The sequence below is a fragment of the Taeniopygia guttata genome, chromosome 14 (genome assembly GCF_048771995.1).
Source record: "Taeniopygia guttata chromosome 14, bTaeGut7.mat, whole genome shotgun sequence".
Classification (NCBI taxonomy): Eukaryota; Metazoa; Chordata; class Aves; order Passeriformes; family Estrildidae; genus Taeniopygia; species Taeniopygia guttata.
This window is the reverse complement of record NC_133039.1, coordinates 15,420,956-15,448,404: the sequence shown is the minus strand read 5'-3', so window position 1 is coordinate 15,448,404 and position 27,449 is coordinate 15,420,956. Positions and strand designations below refer to the sequence as shown.

The following is a 27,449-nucleotide window of genomic DNA, read 5'->3' as shown; positions in this document are numbered from 1 at the left end:
GAGGCAATCTGCCAAGATATTGCTGAACTCTCTAATTTCACATTAACAATCTGCTGTGCTGGGGTTTGCAGCCACACACTCAGCGATGCAACAGCTTCCCACTTCCACTTATCAGTGGAATTAAACACTTCATAAGCAAAACAGTGGTTTAATTTGCAGACACATAAAGTGATTTTTAAGAGGAGCTGTGGAGGAGATGTAAAAGCAGGAATCAGAACCCGCACGACGCTGGGACCTGAGGGATGCTGAGCACGGCTGCACAGGTATCACCCAGCCCTGGCACAGGCATCTCACACAGGCTGCAGCATTTGGGAGGACGAAATACCCACAAGTCAAACACAGCCTGGTTGTCTGGGTCATCTCACACATTCCTGTGTACATACTGCTTTAGGCCCTAGAGACCAACATTGCCCATTTCAGAACCCTCCAAACACAATGAAGCCATCACAGATACGGGAACCAGCACTGCTCCCAGCCTGCAATCAAACACAATGCTTTTTCAGGCAGAAATCATCAGAGCTACACCCCAACAGCTCAGACATCCTAAGTGTGAACTGGGAAGCTTCTCTACCAGGTCTTGGGGGGAGCCAGCACAGTGGGACAAGCCACACAGCCCTGGAAGGTGGCCCTTGCACCATTCTTGCAGCCCCAGTCCCTATGCTCCTGAGCTCATTGTGAGCAAACCAGATCTGGTTACATCTCTGTGACTTCCCCAAGCAGTTTTTGCTCCAATTACACTTCTTCAATATGGATAGGCAGAAGCAGGCAAAGAGGAAAAGGAGGTTCTATTGAGCTGTCAGCTGCTCCATCCACTCCTACAGTCCAAGAGGACCCTTACTGTTTTTCTCCAGGGATCCAGTTTCCCTCCACACCTAGACTACTCAACATCACCTTTCCAGCCCTGGCTCTTCTGGGGTGCTGCATCTCTAAAAGCCACTCAGCAGCTGATGCAGAGCCCATCCTGTTCCTCCTTCAGCCATGCTTCCCATAGCTTATCCCTCCCCCAGGACAGCACGGGGGATGCTCACCAGTACCCGACCTCCCAGTGAGTGGGGGAGGAATTAAAAGTTCAAGCCATTGTGGGAGCAGCAACCCCATCTCTATAAGCAAAACCTGGGCTGGTTTAAGGCTCCCTTTCCCTTTGTCCTTTTCTCAGGCTGGCTGATACCTGGAGAGCAGAATTCCAGAGACACAGAGCATGGAGCCCAGCAGGATGCACAAGATCAGTCCTAGACTGGAGGTGTGACACTGAACAGTGACAAGAGCAGAACAGTCTAGAAAAGCTGCCAGGTGGGCCAAAGGAGGAGCTGGAGCCTGAGGAGCTCATCAGGGACAGAGGCAGAACAGGGGCACTGCTGCCTGCTCATCCCAGGATGTCCTGTGGCAAAGGGGTCATTTCACCAGGGGAGTTCTGTTTCCATCTATTGTCATCAGAGTCCCTCTCCCCACAAGGGAAAAATACCTGCAGAGATCCCCAAAACTGGGTGAGAGGAAGCTTCCTAATCCCCAAGAACATGTGTGTCCTCAGGTGAGGTGAAAGAGAATCTCTTATGATCCTTCTGTTCTGGGGAGGGACTGGCCTCTCAAGTTACCTGAAAGCACCATGGGGACCTCAAAGGACTTTGGGGCAGGGATTTTCCAAACTGCTGAAAACTGGCCACTGTCACACATCAGCTGATGTCACACACCAGTCAAATCTTTCAGCCAATTCAGACTAATTATTATAAACTTTTTTTTTTTTTTTTTCATTCTGAGCATTAAACCTTGGGTTTAGGAAGTAAACTTCTTCCACCCTATTTCAAATATACCCACAGTGACTGAGGCCAAATTTTTCACTGCTGGTTAACCCAGCGCACAAGAGAATCATCAAATGTTTTGGGATAGTTATAAAAATAAAAATACGTTATTTCACAGAATGTTCAAAACCAATTAGCAACATGTGCATGTGAAGAAATATGTTAAATGCAAGTATGAACTGATTAAAGAAACAGATGCACAAGAGACATTGGAACAAATTGAGAGGAGCCCAGGGAGATGCCCCAAGGGCTGGAGCCCCTCTGCTCTGGGGCCAGGCTGGGAGAGCTGGGGGTGCTCACCTGGAGAGGAGAAGCTCCAGGGAAAGCTCAGAGCCCCTTGCAGGGCCTAAAGGGGCTCCAGGAGAGCTGGAGAGGGACTTTGGAGTGACAGAACAAGAGGGAATGGCTGTCCATTGACCAAGGGCAGGATTAGATGGGATATTGGCAAGAAATTCCTCTCTGTGAGGGTACATGAGTGGGCTTGGCAGCGCTGAGGTAACACTTGGACTCAATGACCTTGGAGGACTTTTCCAATCTGAATGTCTCCATCCAGAATTCATCAAAGCATTTCATCTTGATTCTAAATGTGATTGTGCTCTGTGCAAACATGAGCCCACAGTGGCACAACACACTGCAGGTCCTCTCTGGTGCCCAGTGCCCTGGAGAAACACCTTTGGAGGCTCCTGGAGCTAACTCCTGGGAACAGCACGGATCTGGGAGCGACACACTTGCTGGCAGAGCTGTGGGGCCCTCTGGGAAGTGCTACATCTCAATACAGCTGTAATAAAGTGCAGAGTGTGCAAGAGGCTCAATAATTTCAGTCTAAGCAGGCACTTTGCTGTAATTGCCAGCTCTATTGCATTACTCACACACTTCCATGCCGGCACCTACCACGAGCCAGCCACATCAATTTACTGATTTACCCAATGTATCACTTAGCACAACCACTCTAATTCCAGCAGCAAACCCAGATGTGTTGCCCAAATGAAGGTAAAATACCCTCATTCTCAAATTAAATTAAAATACCCTCTTTCTTGGAATAACATAGAATCACATAGGGAGAGCATTGCAGTACAAGGATGGGGAAGGGTCTCAGGGGGAAGCCATAGGAGGAGCAGCTGAGGGCACTTGGTCTGTTCAGCTGGAGGAGATGGAGCACAGAGCTCACTGGGGCTGCAGCTTGTCCTGAGGGGCAGCTCCAGTCTCTGCTCTTTGACAGGAAATGGCTGGAGCTGTGACAGGGGAGGTTTAGGTTGGATATTAGGAGAGGTTCTTACCCCAGAAGGTGCTGACACTGCCCAGATTCCCCAGGGAATGGGCACAGCCCCGAGGCTGCCAGAGCTCCAGGAGTGTTTGGACAGTGATCACAGGGATGCCCAGGGTGGGATTGTTGGGGGGTCTGTGCAAGGCTGGGAGCTGGACTCGTGATCCTCGTGGGTCCTTCCTATGATTTTATGAAAATTCACCTTCCAGAGAAGCACCCAGGAAGCAGAGATGGAATCACAACCAAACTCAACATGGCAGCACAGATGCAGCCCCAGCCCCCAGCCCAGAGATGCCGGTGCTGGTGCAGTAACTCACCTGCAGCAGCTGATCAGCAGCTATTCCTTTTTGGAGCAGCATGGGATGTGCATGCTCCTGAAATCCAATTCCCTTTTTAAACCCCCAGATGGAAATTGCCAGGTTATTTCATCCCACTTCAAAAGTTTCTCCCCACTGGCAGCACTGTGCAGTTAAATCATGGGCACACAGGGATAATTACCTCCCAAAGCAGGGCCCTCCCTGCTGCTGCTCCCTGACAGCTGCATAAAAACCTGGCTCAGGCTTGCAGGGAAGAGATAAGAGCAGGGAAAAGCAGTCAGCAGCACAGGCAGCTGGAGGTCACAGAGGCCTTTAGATACTTGCTAAGTGAAAAAAAAAAAAAAAAAAAAGAGAGAAAATTGATTGATACCTCCTAAAAATAGTTTGTTGAGTTCAAAAGGACTGAAGAAAGTCTAAAACATCAACAGTGAGGTGATGAGAGTAAACACAGCCAAATGAGAAGCAAAGGCAGGATAATTTGAAGACATTTGGAGCTGGCAGGGCTGTCTGATGGGCAAGGGGTGCTGCCTCTGCTGAACCATTCCTCAGTGCAGCCCCATTGGCGCTGCCCTCACACCGCTTGAGATCCACCCAAAATTCATTGGATCCCCAGGGAATGATCTCAGCCCCGAGGCTGCCAGAGCTCCAGGAGTGTCTGGACAACTCTCTCAGGGATGCCCAGGGTGGGATTGCTGGGGTGTCTGTGCAGGGCCAGGGGCTGGACTCAGGGATCCTTGTGGGTCCCATCCAAGTCAGGACATTCTGTAATTCTATGATTCTTTCAAATCAAAAGGGACAAAACCCCCTGATCCTGCCCAAGTGGGGCAAACTGGGACATGTATAATCCCCACTTACTCAAGCAGCCTGGGAACACATCCAGCTCACTGCACACCAGTTGTTCTTTTTCCCTGAAAAACGAGCCCTGGCAAAACCCAAAGCAAAAATTGGAAAACTCATTAACATGATCAAGGGTTTCAGAAAATGGAAAGGAGAATAATTCATGCAATTAAGAGCCCAGCAAACTTCATCAGTCTTCAGAAAAAAAAATGATAATCAATATGGAGCAAGCAGTCTCCAGGCTTGGAGAGCAGGGGACTGGATCGATGCAGCTGCTGACATCCCACAGACAGCAGAGCTCCAAGGAGGAGCAGCCCCCTCCCACAACTGGCTCCTGACAATTGTGTCCCCCACCACCCCTGTCACACGCAGGGTTACAAGGCTTTTGGGGCCAGGACTTGCAGTGCTGTGGCTGGGGAAAGACGAAGCAGGAAGGGGACAGAGGGTTGTGCCCAGCTGCCAGCCCATGGGGCAAAGCCAGCCCAGCCACACAATATTCACTGTGCGTTGTGCTGTCCCCACTCCTCCTGGTCCTGTCCACATGGTGGTGGCTGTTCAGGGAGCCCCTGCTGCTCCCTTCACCCCAGCCTTGTGCCCACAGCTTCCTGAACCACCTGTGACTGCCCATGGCTGCTGTGTCCCCCCAAGGGACTCACCAGAGCTGGGAGAGGACACCAGTGGCCACAGGCTGGAGAGGGATCAAAATTCAATTAACAGCCAGGCATAGAAGATCACCTCATACCAACAAAATGAGGTGGATGAGCATCTGACCTCTCAGCACTTGGCATGGCCCGCTTGGAAGGGAACTATGGATAAATGACAGAACCCAGGAATCACAGAATGATTTGGGTTAGATGGGACCTTAAAGCCCATCTCGTTCCACCCCCTATCGTGGCAGGGACACCTTCCACTGCTCCAAGCCCTGTCCAGCCTGGCCCTGGGCACTGCCAGGGATCCAGGGGCAGCCACAGCTGCTCTGGGCACCCTGTGCCAGGGCCTGCCCACCCTCACAGGGAAAAATCTCTTCCTAATATGCAACAGCCTCTGTGGGAAATGACTCATCCACAAGCTCAAGCTTCCCTCTGATTTGTATGAAGTCCTTCCACTGATCCCACGGCCACAGAGGTACAGTCCTGAGCACCTCTCCTTCCCAGAGCTTCATAACTCAGGCTCACCTGGACCTTGGAGCACTGGCAGCAGACCCAACCTGGCAGCTGGGGCTGGTGTGGTGAGGATGCTGCTCCAGGAAGGAGATGGTGCTTCAACCCCTTGGGAATCTGAATCCTCCCTGCTCCCCAAACAAGAACCGCATCCCTCAGGAAGCACTGGCCCAGAGGGGCACACACATCCTCAACAAGCACAGGATCCAACACCAGGCATCATTTCTAGTTCCAACCTTTTTCTTTTCACCTCTCAAGCAATAATTATCTCATTTCTGCATCAAGAGAATCTATTAAAATCTTACTTCTTTCCCAAACAATAGATTTACATAATCCTTTTACACCACCGAGCTGGCCCTGCCTGTTGCAGTCAATGACTGCAAACTTTCAAGCCTGGAGTAAAATTTTAACTTTTCCTGTCAAAACTCTAAACAGCACAATCACCAGCTAGACAGGGATGGATTTACGCAGAATAAGGCTTTCCATTTAAATTAAGGCCAAAGATTTCCCCCAGGTTATAGCAATTTGATTAAAACAAAGTCAAAACAAACCTCTACAACTTTAGAAATGCTAGTTGTGTAGAATTAAAACCTCCAGGACTGTCAGAGTACAGAGCCCAAATAGCACCCAAGGGAAAACAAATACTTTGACTTATTTTAGGCGAATAAGACAACTGACAAAGCAAATCACATCCGATCCTTCACAATATACACAAAATATTTAAAGCCCCATTGGGCAGGACAAAGACAATTACCCAAATGGTCAGTGCCACCAAAATGAGCAGCTGCATGGTGAGCTGCTCACCTGAAAGGAACTCTGCTGCCATCCAGCTCCAAGGCACTGCTGTCCCTTCTCACACCCTGGAGGCAGCAGGGACAGAGCCCCTCTCATGGAGCTGCTTGGGGCACTCACATCAGCTCCCTAAGCTCTGACAGCCCAGGGACACCCACAGGTCTGGAAGCTGGTGGGACTAGCTGTGCATGGGGCAGCCATACACCGGGGCTCAGGGAGGCTCTCCATTCCCCTGTATTAGCCCAGAGGAACCAACCCAGCTGCTCCAGGACTCTGCTCCACATGCTCACACTGTGCCAGGAGCACATGGCTCCAACCCAACACCACAGCCCTGTGTGCTGAGACCAAGGCTGCTGCTGTGGACAAAGGATGCAGAGAAGGAGGGAGACCCTGCACCCATCTGCAGCATCAGCTCTTCTCACCTCCATTCCCACCCTTACCTCGCTGCTGCCTTCAAAGACTGCTGCCCTGCTGGCAGAGGGAGGTGTCTGTGCAGGCTGATGGGAACTGGCTGTGGGACAGGTCTGTGTCACACTGTGTAATTCACACCACCAGCAGAAAGGAGCAGAAATTAGTCAGCTCAGCTGATCTGAGAACCAAAACACAGCCCAGTCCAACCACACTGCCTCAGCTCCGGAGTGAGCTGACTCAGCCCACAGCAAGCACTGGACCTGACACTGGGGCAGGGGAAGGAGGGGACTCCTTCCAGGGCTGGGGGGTTTGAACCTTGTCCCAGCACCCACCAGGGGATGAGCAATGTGAAGTTGTGCCCTGAAGAACTGTGGGGAGACAACACTCCAGCCCTTACAAAGCATCTTAGGATCCTGCCAGAGCTGGACCACACCAGGAAAGGCACTATAACTTCTGCACATCCAGCACATTCAAACCCCAACATTTAAGCGCTAGCTGGCCAGAGGGTTTAGCCAAGGGGGTTTCTGCCAAACAGCTGGGGTCAAGGATCCACTGGGCTCCCACCAGAACTCAGTGCCCTTCCCCAAAGAGAGGGGGGCAACAGCTGTAAGGCAACACCTTTTACAAACACCCCACTGGGGCCTGCCCAGCTGTGCCAGGCACAGGGGTAGCAGAGCACACCTTGCCTGCAGTGGGGAGGAAGGAGGTGCAGCATCGCAGCCACATCACACAGCAGAAAACCCTCCAAACTTCCAACCCCATGATGGTCAATGTGGTGAGAAAAATAACTCACAGCACATGCTCTGCACAGGCACTGCTAGGAAACAGCAACCAATGACAGGAGGGAAACACCTTTTGCTTAAAAGAGAAAGTGACTTAGAAATGGAAATTTCTACATCAGTTCCCAGGTGCCATGGGAGAGGAGATGGTGGAGCACAAGGCACTGAGGTCAGTGATTCTCCCTGTCAAATACCTAAAACCAGCATCATAAGTGTGTGACAGAACAGGCTACTTAGTACATCTGCTCTCATCAGCATACAAACACACAGGTTGTCTTCAGCTAAAATGCCAAGGAACCCATCCCTTAGTATCCCCAAATGAGAAAAGAAGCTTGAAGTACACCAAAGATTTGTCCATCACATTGCTGTGAGCCGTTGCTTAGCCCAGCGTGCACCCTTGCACAAGCAGAGACACCAGCACACCTCAGTGCACAGGCAGGAGCAGCACCACGGCACCTGCAGGGCTGGGCAGCAGCCAAGACACCTCTGCCAGCACCTCGGGCAGCTCTGGGAGCTGTGCTTTGGCCTCCCAAGTGCTGGAGAGCCCCATCAGCCACGTCTGCCTCCCCTGGGCAGCACAGCCGGGCTGCCAGGGGCAGGCAGAGCTGGCATTGTGCAATCCCACCGATTAACATCGGACACGTCCCCTCCCACAGCCCTGCAGCAAAACTCGGGGTGCTGCCTTCCCTCCAGGCAGCCCTCAGGAAGATCTCTTGGGTTTCTTCCAGGGCTGGAGCCCCTCTGCTCTGGGTCAGGCTGGGAGAGCTGGGGGTGCTCCCCTGGAGAGGAGCAGCTCCAGGGACAGCTCAGAGCCCCTGCCAGGACCTAAAGGGGCTCCAGGAGAGCTGGAGAGGGACTGGGGACAAGGGATGGAGGGACAGGACACAGGGAATGGCTCCCACTGCCAGAGGGCAGGGATGGATGGGATATGGGGAAGGAATTGTTCCCTGGCAGGGTGGGCAGGCCCTGGCACAGGGTGCCCAGAGCAGCTGTGGCTGCCCCTGGATCCCTGGCAGTGCCCAAGGCCAGGATGGATGGGGCTTAAAGCACCTGAGGTAGTGAAACCCTTGAATGGGATAAGCTTTAGTATCCCTCCAGCCCAAACCACCCTGGGATTCTACTTTCCTGCACGGTTATCTCAGGTGCCAACAGTTCCCCACCTTGTGCCAGGCTGGCTCAAGGGCACAGGAGATGCTTCCCCAGGTGTAACACCTCAACAGGAAAAGGGGTGTTATGTGTAGTAGACATAATTCACGCCATTTCTACTATGATATATGTGATATTGAATATTTGTTGGAGTATACACGTTTGTATTAGGAGTCCCCCCCCACCACCACCCTCGCAGGTGTATGTTGAAATCCGATTTACACTAAAAAGGATGTGGCTCTCTGGAGATGGGAGATTCTGAAGCATACAGGGAAGCCCAGGTGCTGATCATCATGTGAACGACCCGAGATGGTTATCATGGAAATCCTCTTGCAGATCCATGTGAATGCAGGGTCGGGTAAATGGTAAATTTCATCAAGGGATTCAACAACTCCGGACATCAATTTTTTGTTCTACCTGTCAATTGTTCTACCTGTCGCCAAGAAAAGAAATCTCATCAAACTATGGGACTCTGAATAGAAGAAAGGACTGATTGCCGGAAATCCTGGCCTCAGGCAGAATTTTCCCTATAAAAACCCGCTTGTACCAGAATGGTGGTGTGGGCATGGAGGGAAACCTCTCCTGAGGCTGACTTCTCTGTTCCACACCCAGCACCGACCCGGGCTCAGCACTGTTCTTTCCTTGTGGCTGGCTAGATAGAATCTGATTGCAAAATAAAATTCTTTTTTGATTGGCTGGATCAATTTTCATTTATAACAGGGGGAAAACAAGAAAAAGGAAGGAAAAAAAAGAAGATTGCATCTTAGCCCAAGCTGTCTAGCACTGAATGTCACTGCTTTGGTCCCCAGCTCCCTGGCAGCAGCTCTCTGCCCTTCTGTCACACCATGGTCTCATCCACCATCAGACCCTCAAACACAGTTCAGCCTTCACTTCCAGTGGCAGGATTCAGCACCTCTGTAAGCCCCAATCTACATCCACAAGTGTCAGCTGAGGCCTGGGACACGCAGGGAAAACTCCTCTCTCCCAAAGGCCTCAAGAGAAGTTCTAGAAAAAGAAGTCACAACCTTACCAAAATCAGGAACCCTCACCCTTCTCTTCAGAGTTGTTTCAAACCACCTGAATCTGCCCACAGCAGCCCTCTGGCAACACACAGAAAGCAAAAGCTGAATACAGGCAGCCACATTTCAAACGGAGAAGCTGATGGGTTCCCCAAGCAGCCTCACATGGCTCATCTCCATGGGTTCCACCACAGCTCACTATCCCCACAGGAAGCAGCAGTTTTGGGTTGTTCAGCAAAGCCCTGGGGCTTCTTCACATCAGCTCCTGCAGAGCATGGCCAGAGGATGGCCACAGAGGGCAACCAGCACCCGTGAATGGGCAAGGCCACCCCATCCTACCCTGCAGCATCCAGGTGCCAAAAACAGACTGGGACTTTTTCATTCCAATATCCTCTGGCTCTGTGCTGCTGGGCCATGGTTCCAACTCAGCTGTGTCTTCCCAGCTGTTCATTTTCCAGCCAAGCTTAGTGTGGGAATCTAGGGCTTCTTTTTGGGTGCCCTGGCAGGTCTGGGACCCTGGCAGGGGTCAGGAACTTCCCTGGACAGAGCCCCGAGAGACACTGTCTGTTATCTCTGTCCATGGAGAGGAGTTTTCAATCTTACAAGATTAATTATAAGCTTTGAGTGTTTGATAAGAGTAATAATTAAGTGTGACACGGGTGCAAAAGTAAAATTTTAAGTTTCTAAATTAGGGGTTCAGAGGGGACAAGATGGAGGAAATTGGGTGTGTCTTGTCCTTTTCCTCCTTCTTCATGCCCTCCATGTTTCACTGTGGTGTTGGCATTTTTCTATTGGTTTAGGCTGGGGACACACTGTTCAACGTAAATGATAAATATTAGCACATTATTATAAATATAATACACGTAGTTTCTAGTATTTAATGTTTGTAACATCCCACTGAGGGCAGAGCCCCACACGCTGCCCTGCAAGACAAACCTGCGTCAGGGCAGCAGAACGTATTATAGATAAGCAAAAATAAACAACCTTAAAAACAGCACAAACGAATTATAGCTTCTTCTTTAGCAACAAGACAGGAAGACAGAAACTTTCTACAATCTCAAAATCACCAATACCCACAGATTCCAACAGCTTAGCTTTCCCCACCATGCAGTGAACCCCACGCCCCACTTGCTGTGGGGGCTATGGTAGGAGCAGGCACTGCAGTGGCACGTGGCAACCCATGCCCTCAACGCCCTTGTTGGCCAAAGATTTGGCCACAAATGCATGGGACCTAAAGAGGTCAGGGGATGATTTTCTGCTTGGTGCTCACAGCAGGGCTGGGAAGGTGTCTCTGCCTGCCTGCACAGGTGTTGGGATGCTCTCAGAGCCACAGAGTGACCATGCAGGAATGCTGCTCAGCAGGACCAGCCTCCCAGCCCTGCACCAGCTGATTAAAGCAGGAATAATGCACCAGGGAAGCAGCCTCTTGTCCTGCAGGAGGGACAGTTATCTGGACAATGTGACCCATTTCCTCCCCAGCACAAACAGCTTGGCATCCTCATGCCACCCCCAGGGATGCAAAGCAGGCAGGGCACAGATGCCTTATGGACAAATCCTCACCCACGTCCAGGAGAACACTTTTTAAAAGTGCATTTAATACATGGAGCAAGGAAAATTGCAAACAAGCAGTGAAGGTGGGAAATAGCAGAGAACATCAGGCAGGCCACACTGTCACTGCTGCCAGGCTGGTGCTGTCCCAGCCAGGCAGAGATGGGAGCTGCCAGCAAAGCAGCAGACCTGTGATGGATTAATGCTCTTGGAACAGCACAAGCAGCCCCACGGGGCTCAGGAATAAGATGAAGTGATAAGAGGGCAGCTCTGGCACTTGGAGCAGCCTTCCTGCTACAGACACTCAGCCCAGAGCATGGGAGTGGCAGTGTCTGAGCCCGGTGTCACCCTTGGGGCACACCTGCCACATTGGTGTCACTGCCTGGGAGGTTGGTCATAGCTGAAATCCACCTGAATCCCCTCCAGATGTAGGCAGTGAGTCCAGCCCTGGAGGAGGATAAGGGCCAGGACTCCTCTGGTCCAGATTAAGTCCCAAGAACCCAGCAATGAGATCACAGAGAGGTGCTCAGAGCTAAGGCTTTTTCAAGGCACCATGATGCAAATAAAAACAGATAAAATGAAAATTAAAAATAAATAAATAAAGATGCAAAGCATCTTTTTCATCCATGGAAAAGCCTCCTGCAGAACTACAGCTGCAGGAGCCATGCTGTGCGAGCCAAGCTGTGCAATCCAAGCTTAATAACCCTCCCTCCAGCCTCACAGCTCTGCTGACCAGTGATATCTAGGCTCCCCAGGGAATGGTCACAGGCCCAAGAGCTCAGGGATGCACAGGGTGGGATTGCTGGGGTGCCTGTGCAGGGCCAGGAGTTGGACTCCAGGATCCTTATAAGTTTTTTTCCCCTCTCAGGACATTCCACAATTCTATGATAAGTCTGAATATGTCCCAGCCATCCTCAGGCCCCTTTTCTTTGTCAAGCTGCATCCCCTGCTGAACTAGGCCTGATTTGCAGATGTGTCTTTATTACCTGCCCACTTATTTGCAGAGGAACACATCAGATTAAGGTGCCTCCCTGGCACCAGCTTTGAGTCTTTGATTTACTCTTTCACAGGTCACTGTCTCTGTAAATGTCTGTCAAAGGCAATTGCCAGCACAGTCAACAGCTGCACCCGTGGTGGTGCACAAAAAATGAATGAGGCTTTCCTCCCAAATTACTCCTGCCTCGCAGAGAATGCTGTGAGGGCAGAAAGCAGGGGACAGGAAGGAAGAAAAGGTCAGAGCATGCAGTAAATGCAACATAAAAGTCAAATCAGCACAGGTAGGATGGGACAGCATGAGCTGGGTTAGCAGAGCCCTCCCTCTCTTCTGCCCAGGAGCAGGGCAGGCAGCACCAGGCTAAGCAAAATGTCACTTCATTTCCAAAAGGCATTTTGTAAAAAAAGCTGCCAAAAAATTACGGTCAGCAACCCTGAAACTCTTAAGAAATTGGGACAAGCAAGGATTTTTGAGCATGGAAATAAAAAGAAATCACAAGCAGAAGCAACCTGCTGGAACATGTTTTTTGGTAGCAGCCCTGCAACAGCACATCCCAAATCCTACGCAGTTTATCTCACATTGTTCCAGCTGATGTGACCCAAGTACCCACAACACAGAGAGGATCCTGCTTCCCTGGCACAGAGTGGATGTGGCATTACAGCAAAAGACAGGGAGAAAGCAGAGGAGCAACAAGGCCCTTTGCCACCCCAAAGGCTCCAACTGCACCAGCTCCAGCTCCTCCAAAGGGAGAGCCTCTCGGGTAACATCAGGGCAGAGCAAGAGCTCCACAGCAAAGGCAGGGAGACTGACTCTTCTCCCTTAGCAGCTGGCTGGATTAAAGATTTAATGCAATGGGTCCCTTTGGAAAAAATTACACAGGCTATTAAGAAAGATGCGCCTTTCATCTGATGAAATCCAGCAAACATTGCAGCTACCCTGGGCACCCCAGCGGCCCTGTGGAGCAAAGGAGAAGCTGCAGTTGCTCTCGTGAGCCCTTTCTGGATGCAGGAACCAATGGGTAAAGCAGCAGCTCCATTAGCAGTAAAGCAAATGTGCAGACACAGCCGTGCCATGCCTACAGAGAGAGAGGCAGACCTTGATTCCAAGGGAAGAAGCAAAGCAATGCTCACTGCTTCCCACTGGAATCCAGGGGCTCCTAAGGCTGCAGGAACAGAACAAACAGCCCCAGGCCAAGGGCAGCAGGGAAGCTTCAACACCTCACAGGGTCTTCCTTCCCAGAGAAGAGTGAATGACACAGCCATCCCCCTCCAGACCGTGGCACTTTGGGATCCAAAGCAATTGCTGGTTCTGACAGCAGGCAGGAATTAACCCTGGCTCCCTCACCAGGGCTGATGGGAGCAGAGGCTGTCACAGCATCAGGATCATCACATGCTAAAGAATCTCATGGCTTTGGGGAGATAACCTAGTTTAGTACAGCATTATCCAGGGTGCAGCAAGTGACACTTTCTAAGTGGCACAGACTACATTAAACTGGACTCCAACACCCCCTCACCTTCACAGTGGAGCCTGAGCAGTAAAACACTGGACTTGTCCAGGGGAAGCAGATACAGGGGAAGAGCTCACACAGCAGAGATCCCATTGGCATCCACAGAGCCCTTTCTCAGAGCAAACCCATCTCCCCAGCACAAGGCACATGCAGACAATTTTCCCAGGGAACCAGAGCTGACACCCTGGGCTCGCTCACAGATGCAGGGAGCATTTCCAGGTCCTGAGTGTGAGTTTCCAGGTCCAGCCACCTGCACATCTCACACTCTTTCCCGCTCTCTGGGCTTACGCTGCCAAAGGGAACCTGTTGGCTTGGATGCTGTGCCAGGCTCCACTGCAGAGCTTTCAGGTGCTCCACTCCAGGCGCTGTCACAAGCACACAATGTCTGAAGGAAGGTTGCACTCATGGATAACACTCCTTTGCAGTGGCTCTCTGGCGCAGTTTGCTTCCTACAGGCTGCACACACCTGGAGACAGGTGCTTGAATGCTTGAAGCAACTGCTCCCACCACCTTCACTGCTGTGTAGTGCTTTGCTCCTTGGGAAGGCCATTCCACAGTCCCAGCCTGGCTCTGGAAACGTCCCATGCAGCCAAGCACTACCCTGTGGTATCGTTCCCCATGCCACAGGGCTGGGTTCCATTCCATAAACACAGCCTGTCCTTCACTCACTCCCCACAATTATCCTCATCCTCCAGATCCTCCCAGCTTCCTGCAGAGGGGTGAAGCTGAGCCACTCACGTCCTCTCCAATCCTTCCCCATTCCCTTCAAACCCCTCACGGTTCAGGAGCTTGTGTGAAAGCTCCTGCAGGACCCAGATGAAGGTGGGCTTGTAGAAGAAAATAACAGCTAAAATTCAGTTATTCTGATCCAAGCAAGGATTCCCACAGATTTCCAAACTCCAATGGGGAGAGAAGTTGGAAAAACTGGAAGAGAGATGCCTGCAGACTGCCTGAGATGATGACTTGGTGTGAAATGCCGACTCCTGCCATCAGCGTGGGAGGCATGGGCAGGCTGCAGGGCACTGCCCTTTGGGATGACAGCAGCTCCTTCCCCGTGTGTCCCAGCACTCACAAAGCTCACGGGGCTGCTGCAGGCAGAGCACTCCTCACCTGCATGTTCTTCTGCTGTGAGTGCCAGAAGATCCAGCAGAGGAGCCCTGCCCAGAGCCACGGTGCTGCCCCATGAAAGCAGCTGGGTTTGGGGAGAGCCTCAGCACTCACTGACTGCAGCCCCAGCAGCTGCACACCCCTTTCTCAGCTGCATGTGTCAGCTTTGAGCACTGGTGCTTTTGGCAGCTCCCTGTAGCCAAGGAGAGAGCGCAAACGCATCCTCCTGCTCGGCTGGTGAGCAGCTATTTGCAGGTTATTAATAAATCATTCACTGTTTATTGCAGTCATTCTGCCAAAACACAAACAAAAAGCATTACAGTCACTATCAGCAAAGCCGCCTGTTCACACAGGTCAGGGAAACAGACGTTTTGGGTAGTGCCTTTGAAGAACCCTGGGTGGCCCGGGCTCCTCAGCTGTGACAGCTGTACCATGGTGTCCAGGACAAACCCAGCCTCCTGCCAAAGCCCCTGCACTGAGGAACAGACAGCACACAATCACTCCTTGCAGAAGTCCTCCTGAGGAGCTCATGTTCTCTCCAGGCACTTTTTGGCAGGGCTGCAGGGAACCCAGCAGAGCTCTGTGTCTCTCCCTCACCTTTCCACAACTGCAGCAAAGGACCAAGCCCCCGAGTCACCCCCCAGCACTGCAGATGGGTCCAAGGGCTGCTGACAGCCTCTTCACACTGCTTCCTCCCAAAACACCATGGGAAAAGCACAGACAGGAGCAAAACTGCCAACCTGCCATTACTTTGCTGTTAAACAGGGAATCCACTTTCATCAGCACATCAAGAGCTTGTGGAGATCAAGGGAATAAATTCCTCCACACACTCTCCAGGGCATGGAGCTATTTACAACCTGAAAAACAGCTGCTGTCACTGCACATCTGAGGAATGATCCTGAGCACAACAACAGGGCTTTAAAGGAACAAGTACTACCCACACTGCAGCTTGTTGCATGCTCCCTCCAAACTGTCTCTGGATAGACTGGGAAGCAATTCACAGGGAGGACCAGAACCACCCCACCCACAGAGACAGGGCCCAAGGGTCCCCCAAACCCCAGCACTGCCACAAGCTCTGTGCTGACAGCCCCTCCCCAGGGGACTCCTGTGAAAGCCCTGGCCAAGGGGGAGGTGCCCACCCCAAACTGGGAGGCTGAGACAGGGCCTTGGGGACATCAGTCACAGGGACCTACAGGGAGGAGGAACAGCAGCATGAGCTGAAATTGTGCCAGTGAAGACCAGAATTAGGTTTTCTGCTAAACATAGTGAAAATAAATAAAAGGACCAGAGCAAGACACAACTACATCTTGATGTGCTCCCCAATAGGCACCTGCACAGCAGATGTGCCCTTAGGACTCCTGGGGAGAGATCAGCATCTGTCCCCAAGCCAGGAACCCTGAGCAGGTTGGCCTACAGTGCTAGGAATAGACATTACCCTCCCTCCCCATACTCTCTGAATAATTAATCCTCTAGAAATTAGTCAAGTCTTTAACTAAGCCAGCTCAGCAAATGTAGTAAGGAATTTCTAGGTCAGTACTACAAGGGAGGGGGAAAAAAAGGAAAAAGAGCCTTAGTGCTCTGCCTCCTGTTCATTCCCAAGGGATTAGCACCCTGCTCTGCCTTTTCCTGACAGAGCCAGCACCTTGTAGCAAGAGCTCAGATGGGAATCACACCTTGTCATCTGACATCTCTGACGCCTCAGCTGCCTCTGACACCACCAGAGCACATCTCTCTGCAGAGCATCTCTCTCCATCTCATACAGCTCACTCCTAGCACCGAGAGGGAAGCACCCCATGACAATTGTATTTGTTACATCCCTCCCGCTTCAGTGCCTTTGATGTCTTAACCACTATCTTCTGCAGAGGCGTTTTCCCTCTCCCCAGAGCTGTCACCCAGGCAGAGCTCACAGCAGAAGCCCCAGGAGCACCAGATTTCATAGCACCAGGGAAAGAGCAGCCTCTGTGAAGCCTCTCTCAGCCCACCCTTGTGGGACCATCCATCACTGTGCCCAGAAGCACAGAGGGCAGGCAGGTGACCAGGCACAAGGGACAGCAGCAACTCCCACAGGCTGTTGGAGGACAGATGCTCCTTCAGCAGGAGCTGTAGCCAATGCTCCAAAAGCACTGGGGATATCCCATGTTCCTTTCTCTCACCCACATGGCAGCAGCGCAGGTGGCAAACGCTGAGGTTGGTGCAATGCCACCTGAGCAGGACCATGTGCTCTTGGGACGAGCCCTCCTCCCTGCTCCGAGGGGTGGGCAGCCAGGGGACAGGTCCCTGCACGAGCAAGGGGACCATGGGGACAGACGGGGTCAGCACAGCAGCTCTGTGCTCCCAGGCAGTGCCTGGCTCCCAGGGGTGCTGGGCACCCAGAACAGCACCAAGGGGGCCCCAGCACCCCCTGCCTGTCCCCCCGAGGGAGGCAGGGTGGCCATGGACAATGGCACATTGACAGCCACTCGCTCCAGCCCATCTGCAGCTCCGGGAGCCCGGGGCACACAAAGCCCCGCTGGGCCACGGGAGCCTGCCAAGGCAGGGACACAGACCCGCCTTTGTGTCTGCAGAGCCAAAGCTGCTTTGGGAGGAGATGGGGGAGAGCTCCGCCACTGGACCGGTGCTTTGGCTGCTTTTCACTTGGAGATGGCAGCCCACGTGCAGCCAGCAGCAGAAGTGGCCAACACCCCCTTCTCCTGCTGCCCTGAGACCAGGCAGGGGGCCCAGCACAGGTACCCACTCATGCAAGGGCCTGGAGCACACAGAGGGGCCATGAGAGTACTCTCATAGCAACAGAAGACCAAGACAAGAGGGGTTTCATACAATCACAGAATGGCTTGGGTTTAAGTTCGGAGGGACCTTAAAGCCCATCCCATTCTACTCCTGCCATGGGCAGGGACATCTTCCCCTACCCCAGGTTGCTCCAAGCCCTGTCCAGCCTGGCCTTGAACACTTCCAGAAATCCAGGGGCAGCCACAGCTTCTCTGGGCAACCAGTGCCAGGACCTCACCAGCCTCACAGCCAAGAATTTCTTCCCAATATCCCATCTAACCTGCCCTCTGCCAGTAGGAAGCCATTCCCTTTGTTCCATCACTCCAGGCCCTTGTACCCAGTCCCTCTCCAGCCCTCTTGTATGATTTGACACATCCCAGCTTAAATCCCTTTATCATCCCTGTTTTTCTTTTGCCCACAGACTGGCAGAGAGCCAGGAGCTCCAAAGATTTCCTTCAGGGGACCAAAGAAAAGCAAGGCCTGTGCTCCTGCCCTTGGACCTGGCCCATCCTGTTCCTCCCCAGAACTTGCACTTCACATCCCTGCCAGCAATGATTTCCATATGCAGAAAAACAAATCCCCAAGGACAACGGGTTTTATCCCACTTCCTTCATTTCCCAGCTCTGGGATGAGAGCAGCTCTGCTGCCTGCAGCGGGCCAGCAGCCTGTCCTCACTGCTGCCGTGTCACACAACAGCACTGCCTTCACCCCCACACCCTGGGGTCACTCAAGTGATCTCAGCATGGATCTCACAGGTGGGAGCATTTAGCAGTGGTCGCTGATGCCTGCTGAACACCCAGGACAGCTCAGCCAGCACATGCTTCCAAAGGGATCCTCCCTGAAAAGGCAAATTCTCCCTGCAACTTAATGCAGAAAACAACACCAAATATAAAGGAGAGCAGGAAAACTGCTTTCCCCACTCTGGAAGGTGATGTCATGGATGGAGATTAAACAGATGTGTTTAACCACTGCTGCAGTCAGACTGCCAGAGGTGACAGTACCTGAATCTCACTCCTCAGGGAGCATAGCCTGACTGACCCTTTGCAGGATCCATCCCACCCCCTCACCCCAGGACCTGTCACAGCAGCTTCTCCCGGGCTCTGGGCAGCCCAGAGTCTGTGTGCCAGCACACAGCCACCCACGCTCTGCCTCCCAGCCAGCCTGTGCCCCTGCAAGGGACAGAGACACAGAGACCCTGGCCAGCAGTGACCCTGCTGATCCCCACACACCAGCAGCGGCCAGTGACAGGGGAGTGACACCTGAGTCCTGCACAGGAGAGCAGTGCCATGCCCAGCACAGCTAAGCTTCCCACCCACACAGGGACATGAATCCCAGGGACCTCTGGTCCAGCACTGTCCCACCCAGCAGCTTCAGCTCACCCCCTCTCTGATGCCTGAGCAATGAGCTCAGTTTAGAGAAACTTAATGGCCTTAACATGAAGGATGGAAGGTTTAGCTCGGATACTGGGAAGAAACTTCCCTGTGAGGGTGGGCAGCCCTGGCACAGGGTACCCAGAGAAGCTGTGGCTGCCCCTGGATCCCTGGCAGTGTCCAAGGCACTTTTTGGCAGGGCTGCAGGGAACCCAGCAGGGCTGTGGGTCCTGGTTGTGTCCGGGTTGGACAGGGCTTGGAGCAGCCTGGGATAGTGGAAGGTGTCCGTGCCCATGGCAGGGGCTGGAATGAGATGAACTTTAACGTCCCTTCCAACACAAACCATTTCAGATTCTATGATCTCAGCAGCCATAAGCCTGAGTCTCTGTGAGGAGACAAACCTCCCTTCCTTCTCTGACATTAAAGCAGGACGTGCTGCCCTCTTTTGGGATGATTATCAATCACTGGACTGACGAGAGATTGCATTAGCTAATGGATTACATTAATTTCTTATTCAGCAGTAGAATGCAGATGTGTGAATAGGAACTATGGGCTTCTACATTCATACATCTTTTCTCCCCTCTATTTGGCACCAGCAGCAAAAATGTATTTGTGCTTCCTCCTGACTGCAGCAAACATGCACAGCTTGGCAAGAGTGCCCAACGCATTCACTCACTGCCACGTGAGTGGCAATGCGGATGGTCATTTATTCATTACATGGCCCCGTGCTTGTTAGCCTGCAGCCTGGGGTGCTAGGAGAGGTAATGTGCCCTGTTCAGAAGCCAAGGCACAAGGACAAACTGCTGGGGAAAGAGAAACCCTCCCCCAGGAGTGGGAACTGGTGAGGATCAGTCACACTATAGGGGAAAAAGCCCAGCTTTGTATCCAGGCTGTCCTTGGCCAGCCTGCACTCAGAGAGCATGGAGGTGGGCAGGACAAGGGCTAAATGGGGTGAGACCATCAGCAGACACTGCTCTGGGCTGAAGGGGTTGCTGGGCTAGGGAACAGCTGATGCACAGGGTGCCTCAGCCAGTGGAAGCCACAGCCCCTCTCACAGCACTGTGAAGGCTCCCCTGAGGGGATGCTCACTGGGATTTTGTTAGCAAGAACTAGGGAGTACAGGGAAGTGCCAAAAGCTGTCCAGACAGAAACCTTCAGCATCAAGTTTTTCCTCCATTAGGGTAATAAAGGAAAAACTCACCCACTAGAAAGAGGCCTCTCAGTGCTTTTTGTGGACAACTGCTACATTTTCCTCTGTTTCAGCTCATGACACCTGTGCTTTTAGCCCCCAAGCCCTGACATGCCTGTCACTCACTGCCTGTTGCACATTGACCCTGTGACAGACAGAAAAAGGCAGCTGCCAGCTTTCAGCATCACTGAATTTCAGACTAATCTGAGCCTGGCTTCAGTCCCCACAGTGTAACTGCTGCTGCTCCAGTGTTTACACTCAAAGCAAATTTGTGGGGGAAAAAACACAGCTAAGACCATGATGTGCAAATCATTATTTTGTTCACTAGAACTGGACACTGATGCAAAAAAAAATATTTACATCACATCCTTAGTCATACCTGCTAATCAGGGCTCCTGCTCTCAGCCAGCCAGGACTGAAATTGAATTAATGCACATAACCAAGAGAACTGCTTCCCTCGCTCCTGGCCCAGCTGGGGGTGCCAAGGCAGCAGAAAGCATCCTCCAAAAATTACTTACCCTCAGAAAACCATATAAACTTCAGGCCATCATGTCCCTGCCCATTGCAAGGGGGTGGAATGAGATGATCTTCAGGGTCTTTCCTGTGATTCTATGGCAATTGACAGGTGAAAGTCTGGAAACCCCAGTTTCAGCCAGAATTATTTATCTGGTTGTAAACTGGAGGCTGCAACCTCAGCCATGCAGTTATAGATCAAATCACTGTGTCTGACGTGGAGAAAGGTGTCAGGGAAATTTTACTGCAACACAGCAAATAGGGTTTGCCCTTAAACACTGGACAAATCTTCCAGTTCATTACCCAACGTTAAGAAACACTTGGACCAATTAGAGATTGGAAAGTCAAGGCTGCAGAGCAGCTCTCTGATTTACCTTAAACTGACCTGCAAAAAGAAACATTCCATCTGCCCCTCCTGGTCACCCTCCCCACACAGCGCCGTAGTGCTCAGTAACATCCTGAGTGCAGGGCAGGGGTGGGCAGCTAATTACAGAACTGCTTTCCCTCTCACTTTGTGAGCATCTCTCAGCCAAGGGGTGGCTCTCCCCTGGTTTGCCTGAGAAACTGAAACAAAGCTGAGGCATCCTTGGGCTCCCAAAGTACAGGGAAAGCATCAAATTTCCGACAAAGAAGGAAGTCTGGAAGAAAACTTTTGCACACTCAAATGATGCAGATTGCAGAATGTAAAAGGCAAGATGCAGGCAAAAAGAGCGCAGCAAGTGGGATGAGTGTAACTGCCAAGGCCATCAAGGGCATCCTGACCAAGGAGGAGCTCGATCATCACTTGCCAAAGGGAAGCTTGGTCATAATTTCTCTCCGTGGTGACTGTTCTTCCACCTGTGCTGCTCTTGCAGCCAGGGAGGGAGGTTTGCTGGAGCAGAGGGCAACACCGAAGGGAACTGGGCACTCTGATAGTCCCACACACCAACAGGCACGTGGGGCCTGTGCTGCTGAGGGGCAAAATCATAGAACCATGGAATATCCTGAATTGGAAGGGACCCACAAGAACCAATTTCTGGCCCTGCACAGACACCCCAACAATCCCACCCTGGGCATCTCTGAGAGCGTTGTCCAAACACTCCTGCAGCTCTGGCAGCCTCGGGGCCGTGCCCATTCCCTGGGGAGTCTGGGCAGTGCCAGCACCCTTTGGGGGAAGAACCTCTCCTAATATCCAACCTAAACCTCCCCTGCCACAGCTCCAGCCATTTCCTGTCAAAGAGCAGAGATTGGAGCTGCCCCTCAGGACAAGCTGCAGCCCCAGTGAGCTCTGTGCTCCATCTCCTCCAGCTGAACAGACCAAGTGCCCTCAGCTGCTCCTCCTATGGCTTCCCCCTGAGACCCTTCCCCATCCTCATATCCCTCCCCTTGGAGACTCTCTAACAGTTATAGACCCTTCTGATACTGTGGTGCCCCAGAGTCCCCAGCACTCGAGGTGAGGCTGCCCCAGGCAGGGACAATCCCTTCCCTCACCAGGCCATGCTTGGCCCAACGCGCCCCGGGACATGGCTGTCCCCCTGGCTGCCAGGGCACATGGGAACCCAGCACATCCCTCTGCCTGCCCTGCCTGTCACCAGACCCTGGCATGAAGTCAAAAACACCTGTAGCTTTGATTTTAGCCTGTGGACAAAACTGCCAACTTTCTGTGAAGATTGACAGGTCACAAGAGTTTGAGTTAATGTAACACAGAGTGAAAAAGTAGAATTTGGGGGTTTTTTAGAATGGGGTTTAGGAGACAAGATGGAGGAATTTGGGCATGTCTTGACCTTCTTCTTGTCCTCCATCTTCAACCGTGATGGCGATACTTATTATTGGTTTAGAGACACACTGTCTAACACAGGTGATAGGTATTGGAAATTAATCGTAAATAAAGCACACGTAGTTCCTAGTATAAAATGTGAACACTGCCCTGGAGGGCAGACAGAATGCCATGGCCGACTTGCTAGACAGAGCTTAGCAGCTCAGAGAAAGAATGTTATAGATAAAATAAACAACCTTGAGAAGCAAAACCCACACATCTGGACTTCTTCTTTGGCTGTGGGGCTGGGAGAAAAAGACTTTTTATGATCTCAGGGTCACCTTGACCACAGAACCCCGAGAAGGGCACACTGTGACTCACATTCAATTTGCCAGTGACCAGCAGCCCTAGGCCCTGAGGCAAGGAAGGTAGGGAAGAGCCAAAGCAGCTGGACACATCCCTCAAATGGTGGCAGTCACAGGAACCAGCTTCACCTGGTGCTTCAGGAATGAAGATCACAGTATGGCAGAGGGTAGCGGGGGCCTCTGGAGATGCCCCAGTCCAGACCCTTCCCAGCAGGGCCAGCTGCAGCTGCTCAGGACAGCTTCTGCCTGAGTTCTGAATATCTCCAAGGCTGAAGACTCCACAACCTCTCTGAGACTAGCCCAGTAAAATATCATTTTTTGATGTTTTAAGTGTAGTTCCTGTGCTCTCTACCCTTGTCCTGCCACCAGGAGTCAGAGATGAGCCCACCTGAGGGCAAACACCTTCACATGGGCAGAGCTCACTGCCAGGATCTGACCAGAGCTAAAGACCAGATTCCTGTGGGTGCTGAGCAATTCAAAACCTGCCTGTGGCAGCTGTGGATAAGGAACCACAGCACCCAGGGTGGGAAGGAGTGGTTCCCAGCCCTCGTCCCAAATCCATGCAAAACCAGGTTTTACCACAGCAACACGTCTCCTCCATAGCCAGGACAAGGCTGAATTTAAATTCTCATGGAAGGAAAGAAAATAAGTTTTTTGCCCTTAAAGGACAGACCCAAAAGGAGCTGTGATGGGATGGTGCTTCTTGTCTCCCCCAGAGCCTGTTTCAGCACCTCTGGCCATAGGTTTGATGTCCAGAACTTGTCCAGCTGGGGCCAAGAGGTTGAGGAAAATACATACAGGAAGCGACGAGAACCCACACTTCTGACTTTGGAGAAGCACCTGGGTATTCCCTCTGCAGAGAGGGCCTGGGCACAAACCCACCTTGAGAAAGGTTCCCTGTTGCTGTCACTGCAGGACAGAGCCAAAGAGCAGCAAAGTTCTGCTACCACAAAACCTGGGTTACTCCTTCCATTTTTCCAGTGCTGCCTCAGGACCTGGGAAACTGCTCTATCAGACAAAGTAAAACTGTCCAGATGTGCACAGGACCAAAAGGATGCTTCCTGCAGGTTTGGTGTCATGGTTTGGCAGCAGCTGCTTCCCAGAAGAGGATTCATTCCATACTCCAAGACACTAGCACTGACAGCCAGGGATGCAAACCCACATCCCACACAAGATCCCTTAGAGGAACAGCCCCACCTCTCTTCTCTCACAAAAGAAGGCTGAGCTCATACAGGGCCCAGTCACTGCATTTTTAGCCAAATCTTCTGCAGTATTTTCAGAGTGAGGATCACTGGCCTGGCTACATCAATGATTTTGACTTCTTTGCCTGAAATGGTCCCAGCCAAGCGAGCCAGGAAATGAACAACTTCAGCAGGTTCCTTCAAAAGACAGAAAACCCCCTTTTGCCAAGAGCAAATATAGACCATTCAGGAATTCCTGGGAGCTTGGGTTAGTTTTGTTTGTCTGGCCTTCCTTGGAATTCACAGTCACTGAAAGAGTTTTGTGCCCTTAACTATTGCATGTGCCACCAGCTAAGCACTGAATGAGGAGGAAATGAGACTTACACAATCACTGCTTGGACAGGAGGAGGGAGACACAGCCATGCCAGCCTCTGCAGCCACCCAGATCCAGAGCAGCTGGCAGGAGCTGGCAAAGGGCAGCACTCACAATCCCTGCCCACCCACCCCGCTGTGAGAAAGGGAAGCGTCACACCACACCAGGCACCAGGGGAACCCTGTAGCCCACCACACCAGGAGCCCCCTGTCCTGGGCAGGGACAGCACTAATGCCACATGCACTGCACAGCTCTGCAGCCCTCAAAGGGGCTGCCCAAGCTGCCAAATTCCCCCAGCCTTTCCAAGAGCAGGCACCTGGGAAAGCTACAATGTGAAAACAAAATACAGAGAAATTTTCAGGCTCCATGTGAAATAAGAGAAATGCCTTAAACTCTCGACACAGCCACAGCCAGCTCAGGGTGGGGATCTGGCAGAGTACTGCTGCGACTTCTAACGTTTCCCCCAGCTCAGGGAAGAAGCAGAGCTGCACTTGTCCACAGAAAGGGATACAGACACACTGCTTATAGGGCAATACAACACAAAATCTCCTCGATACTACAGCACAGGGGCAAGAGACCAGCCAGACAGTGCTGCACACTCAGCCTTTAAACCCCTTGGGCAGGGCTTTACTCCCCAGGCTGAGACCAAAGGGACCTTGGGTTGAGAAGGCTGCTGCTCTGCTGTGGGTTAGACCCTCCAAGAGCAGAGCAGGCAGCACCAGACCCACAGCACCAGCACAAGTGATGAGCCAGAATCCAAGAGGAATTAACCCACACGCCACAGAGGCAAAGGCCTTTGCAGGAGCTCAGTGGTGAGGACCAATAGCTGCCAGAGACTGCCTGCCACCCTCCAGCTCTGCCCGGCAGGGAGGACAGAGCCCTGCTCCTCTGCAGCCTGCCCTCCACACTGCTGCCCGGCAGGAACGGGGATTGCTGCACAGCCCATGTAAAACACTCACTCTGTTAGGATTGGCAAGCACTCAGGAACAAGCTACTCCCTTGCCTGCCAACTCGAGGAGATGGAGAAAACTCATGAAAGGCAAGACACGGTCTCTCTGGATGCAGAGCAAGGCAGGACGAGCCATCCCAGGCACCCAGCAGCCTGTGTGGATGGGGAGCTGTCAGCCACACCCTGGCAGATGCAGGCAGGATGGGCTGCATCACTATGGCCCCAAAGCAGCAGCAGCTCTTCCATTTCATTCCCAAACAGCAGCCAAGCCTCCTCCTGCCTGCAAAGGCAGACAGCCCTTTGCTTTCAGAGCTGGCTCCAGACATTGCAGACTCCAGCTGGAGCTGTGCAAGGGGACCAGACCATGAAGAGCAAGGACTGTGCCACGCTATGACAGTCGCAGGATGCATGAAAGAGCCTTTGCTGCTTTTGTGCACAAACACGAATTCTCTCTGTCCATGACCCAAGCCAAAGCTCTGGATAAGCTGTCCCCAGCACCGTGGCAGGACACAGCCCCCACAAGTGGTCCCAGCTGCTGCAAGGGGCACCTGCCCATTGCTCCAGCACCTGGCACACCAGGACTGCCACTGCCCAGGGTTTGCTTCAGATTGGGCTCCTCTGCCACAGACACAGAACAGACATCATAGGCACAGAGAAAAATCCAACCCCCATGGAAAGCAAGCACCATAACTCACACGGCTCCGAACAAGGCACTGGGTGTCTCCCTGGGCAGAGCCCAGCTCCCCGAGGAGCACATCATCTGGAGGAGTGGGCTAGGCTGTCAGCTTGATCAACACAGCCAGCACAGCCAGGTCCTGGTCACCAGCATGGCAAGGAGAAGAACATTCCTCAGCTTTCAGCTTGGCTTTTCACGGCATCTCTTCTTGGTGGAAGAAGAAAACGGGCATCACAGGAGCTGTCAGTGATTCCTGGCAGGGCCAACACGAAGGAGCCTCACACAAACCTCATCGCCGTGCTGGTGCCACACAGCCGGTGGCTCCTCGGGAACACCCCGGCCCCCAGGGCACAGCAAAGGGGCAAGATAAGATAAGATAAGATAAGCAGGGCTACGTACTCATCGTGCTGCGGGGCCCAGCCAGGCCTCAGCTCCGTCCGGAGGGCCGGCCCGATGGGGGTGTGGGAGTCACCTCAGCTCCCGCCCTCACACACCAGCACCACGCAGCAGCAGCTCCGCTCACTGATCCGGGCAAACCGAGGAATCGGGAGCGCTCCCGCCAGCCAGGGCTGCTAACAGACACGGCCTGGCACAGCCCTGCTGCCCCAGCACCCGCAGCCCCGCTCCCCAGCGTGTCAGCAAGCAAATCCTCTTTGCCTGTGGGCAAGAGAACTGGAGGGGGGAGGGAAAAAAAGCAAGAAACTCTTTGTCTCCAAACATCCCAGCCGGGCGCACGTGCAGCGGGAGCTTCCTGGCGAGGGCGGAGGGGGGGCCTGGACTTGGGAGCCATCATTTCCGCCCGAGAGCCCTCCGCTCACTTATTGTCCTCTAAAAATACAAGTAAACTCTGAAGAAGAGCTCTTTGTTTTTATTTCTGCTGTGTCAGAGAGATTTCCCTGATAGGAACAAGTTGCGGGGCCTCTGCCCAGACCTCTAGGAGCTTCCCCTGAGAGCAGAGCAGTGCTGAGGAGGCAGTGGGTGTCCCAGGGACTGGCAGGGAAGGAAAGCTGTCCTCTCTTCCCTCCAACCTGCAGCTGCTCATGGTGGGAACCATAAATCCCAGAATGGTTTGGGTAGGAAGGGCTTTAAAGCTCATCTCATTCCCACCCCCTGCCATGGGCAGGGACACCTCCCACTGTCCCAGGGTTCTCCAAGCCCCATCCAACCTGACCTTGGACAATTCCAGGGATCCAGGGGCAGCCAGAGCTTCTCTGGGCACCCTGTGCCAGGGCCTCGACACCCTCATAGGTAAGAGTTCCTTCCCAATTTCCAATCTAACCCCAACCTGTGCCAGTTGGAAGCCACTACCCCTTGTCCTGTCACTCCATGCCCTTGTGAGGGTGAGGATTGCCTGCCCTGCACTCCCACCTGCACTGGGCAAACCATTTTCCCCTGCTTCAGCTCAGAGAGGAGGTCACTGCCCAAAGTGCAGAGTGCCCCAGCTTAAGCCACAACACTCCCCTTAATAAAGTAGCAAAGCACAAGGAAAGCCAGGAAAGCCATTTTAACACATAAAATACACATTTAAAAAATAAGATTGAGAAATGCATTTATATCTCTCTTCTTGACAGGCCCAGAGGCTGATGAGGCCAAGCCTGAGCCCTACACAGACATCACTGATTAAACACAAGCACAAACTTCCTCACCAGGCAGCT

General features: G+C 52.5%; 1 protein-coding gene across 1 annotated transcript in view; it reads right to left on the bottom strand.

Moving 5' to 3' along the window:
• LOC100219675 (ankyrin repeat and fibronectin type-III domain-containing protein 1) overlaps window positions 1–25,959 on the bottom strand; it is a 218,667-nt gene extending 192,708 nt beyond the window's left edge. The window contains exon 1 of the mRNA XM_072935559.1: window positions 25,814–25,959. Coding sequence (XP_072791660.1) covers window positions 25,814–25,878 — 65 coding nt within the window. The 5' untranslated portion in view covers window positions 25,879–25,959. The remainder of the gene's footprint in view (window positions 1–25,813) is intronic.
• Between the last annotated feature and the right edge of the window lie 1,490 nt (window positions 25,960–27,449).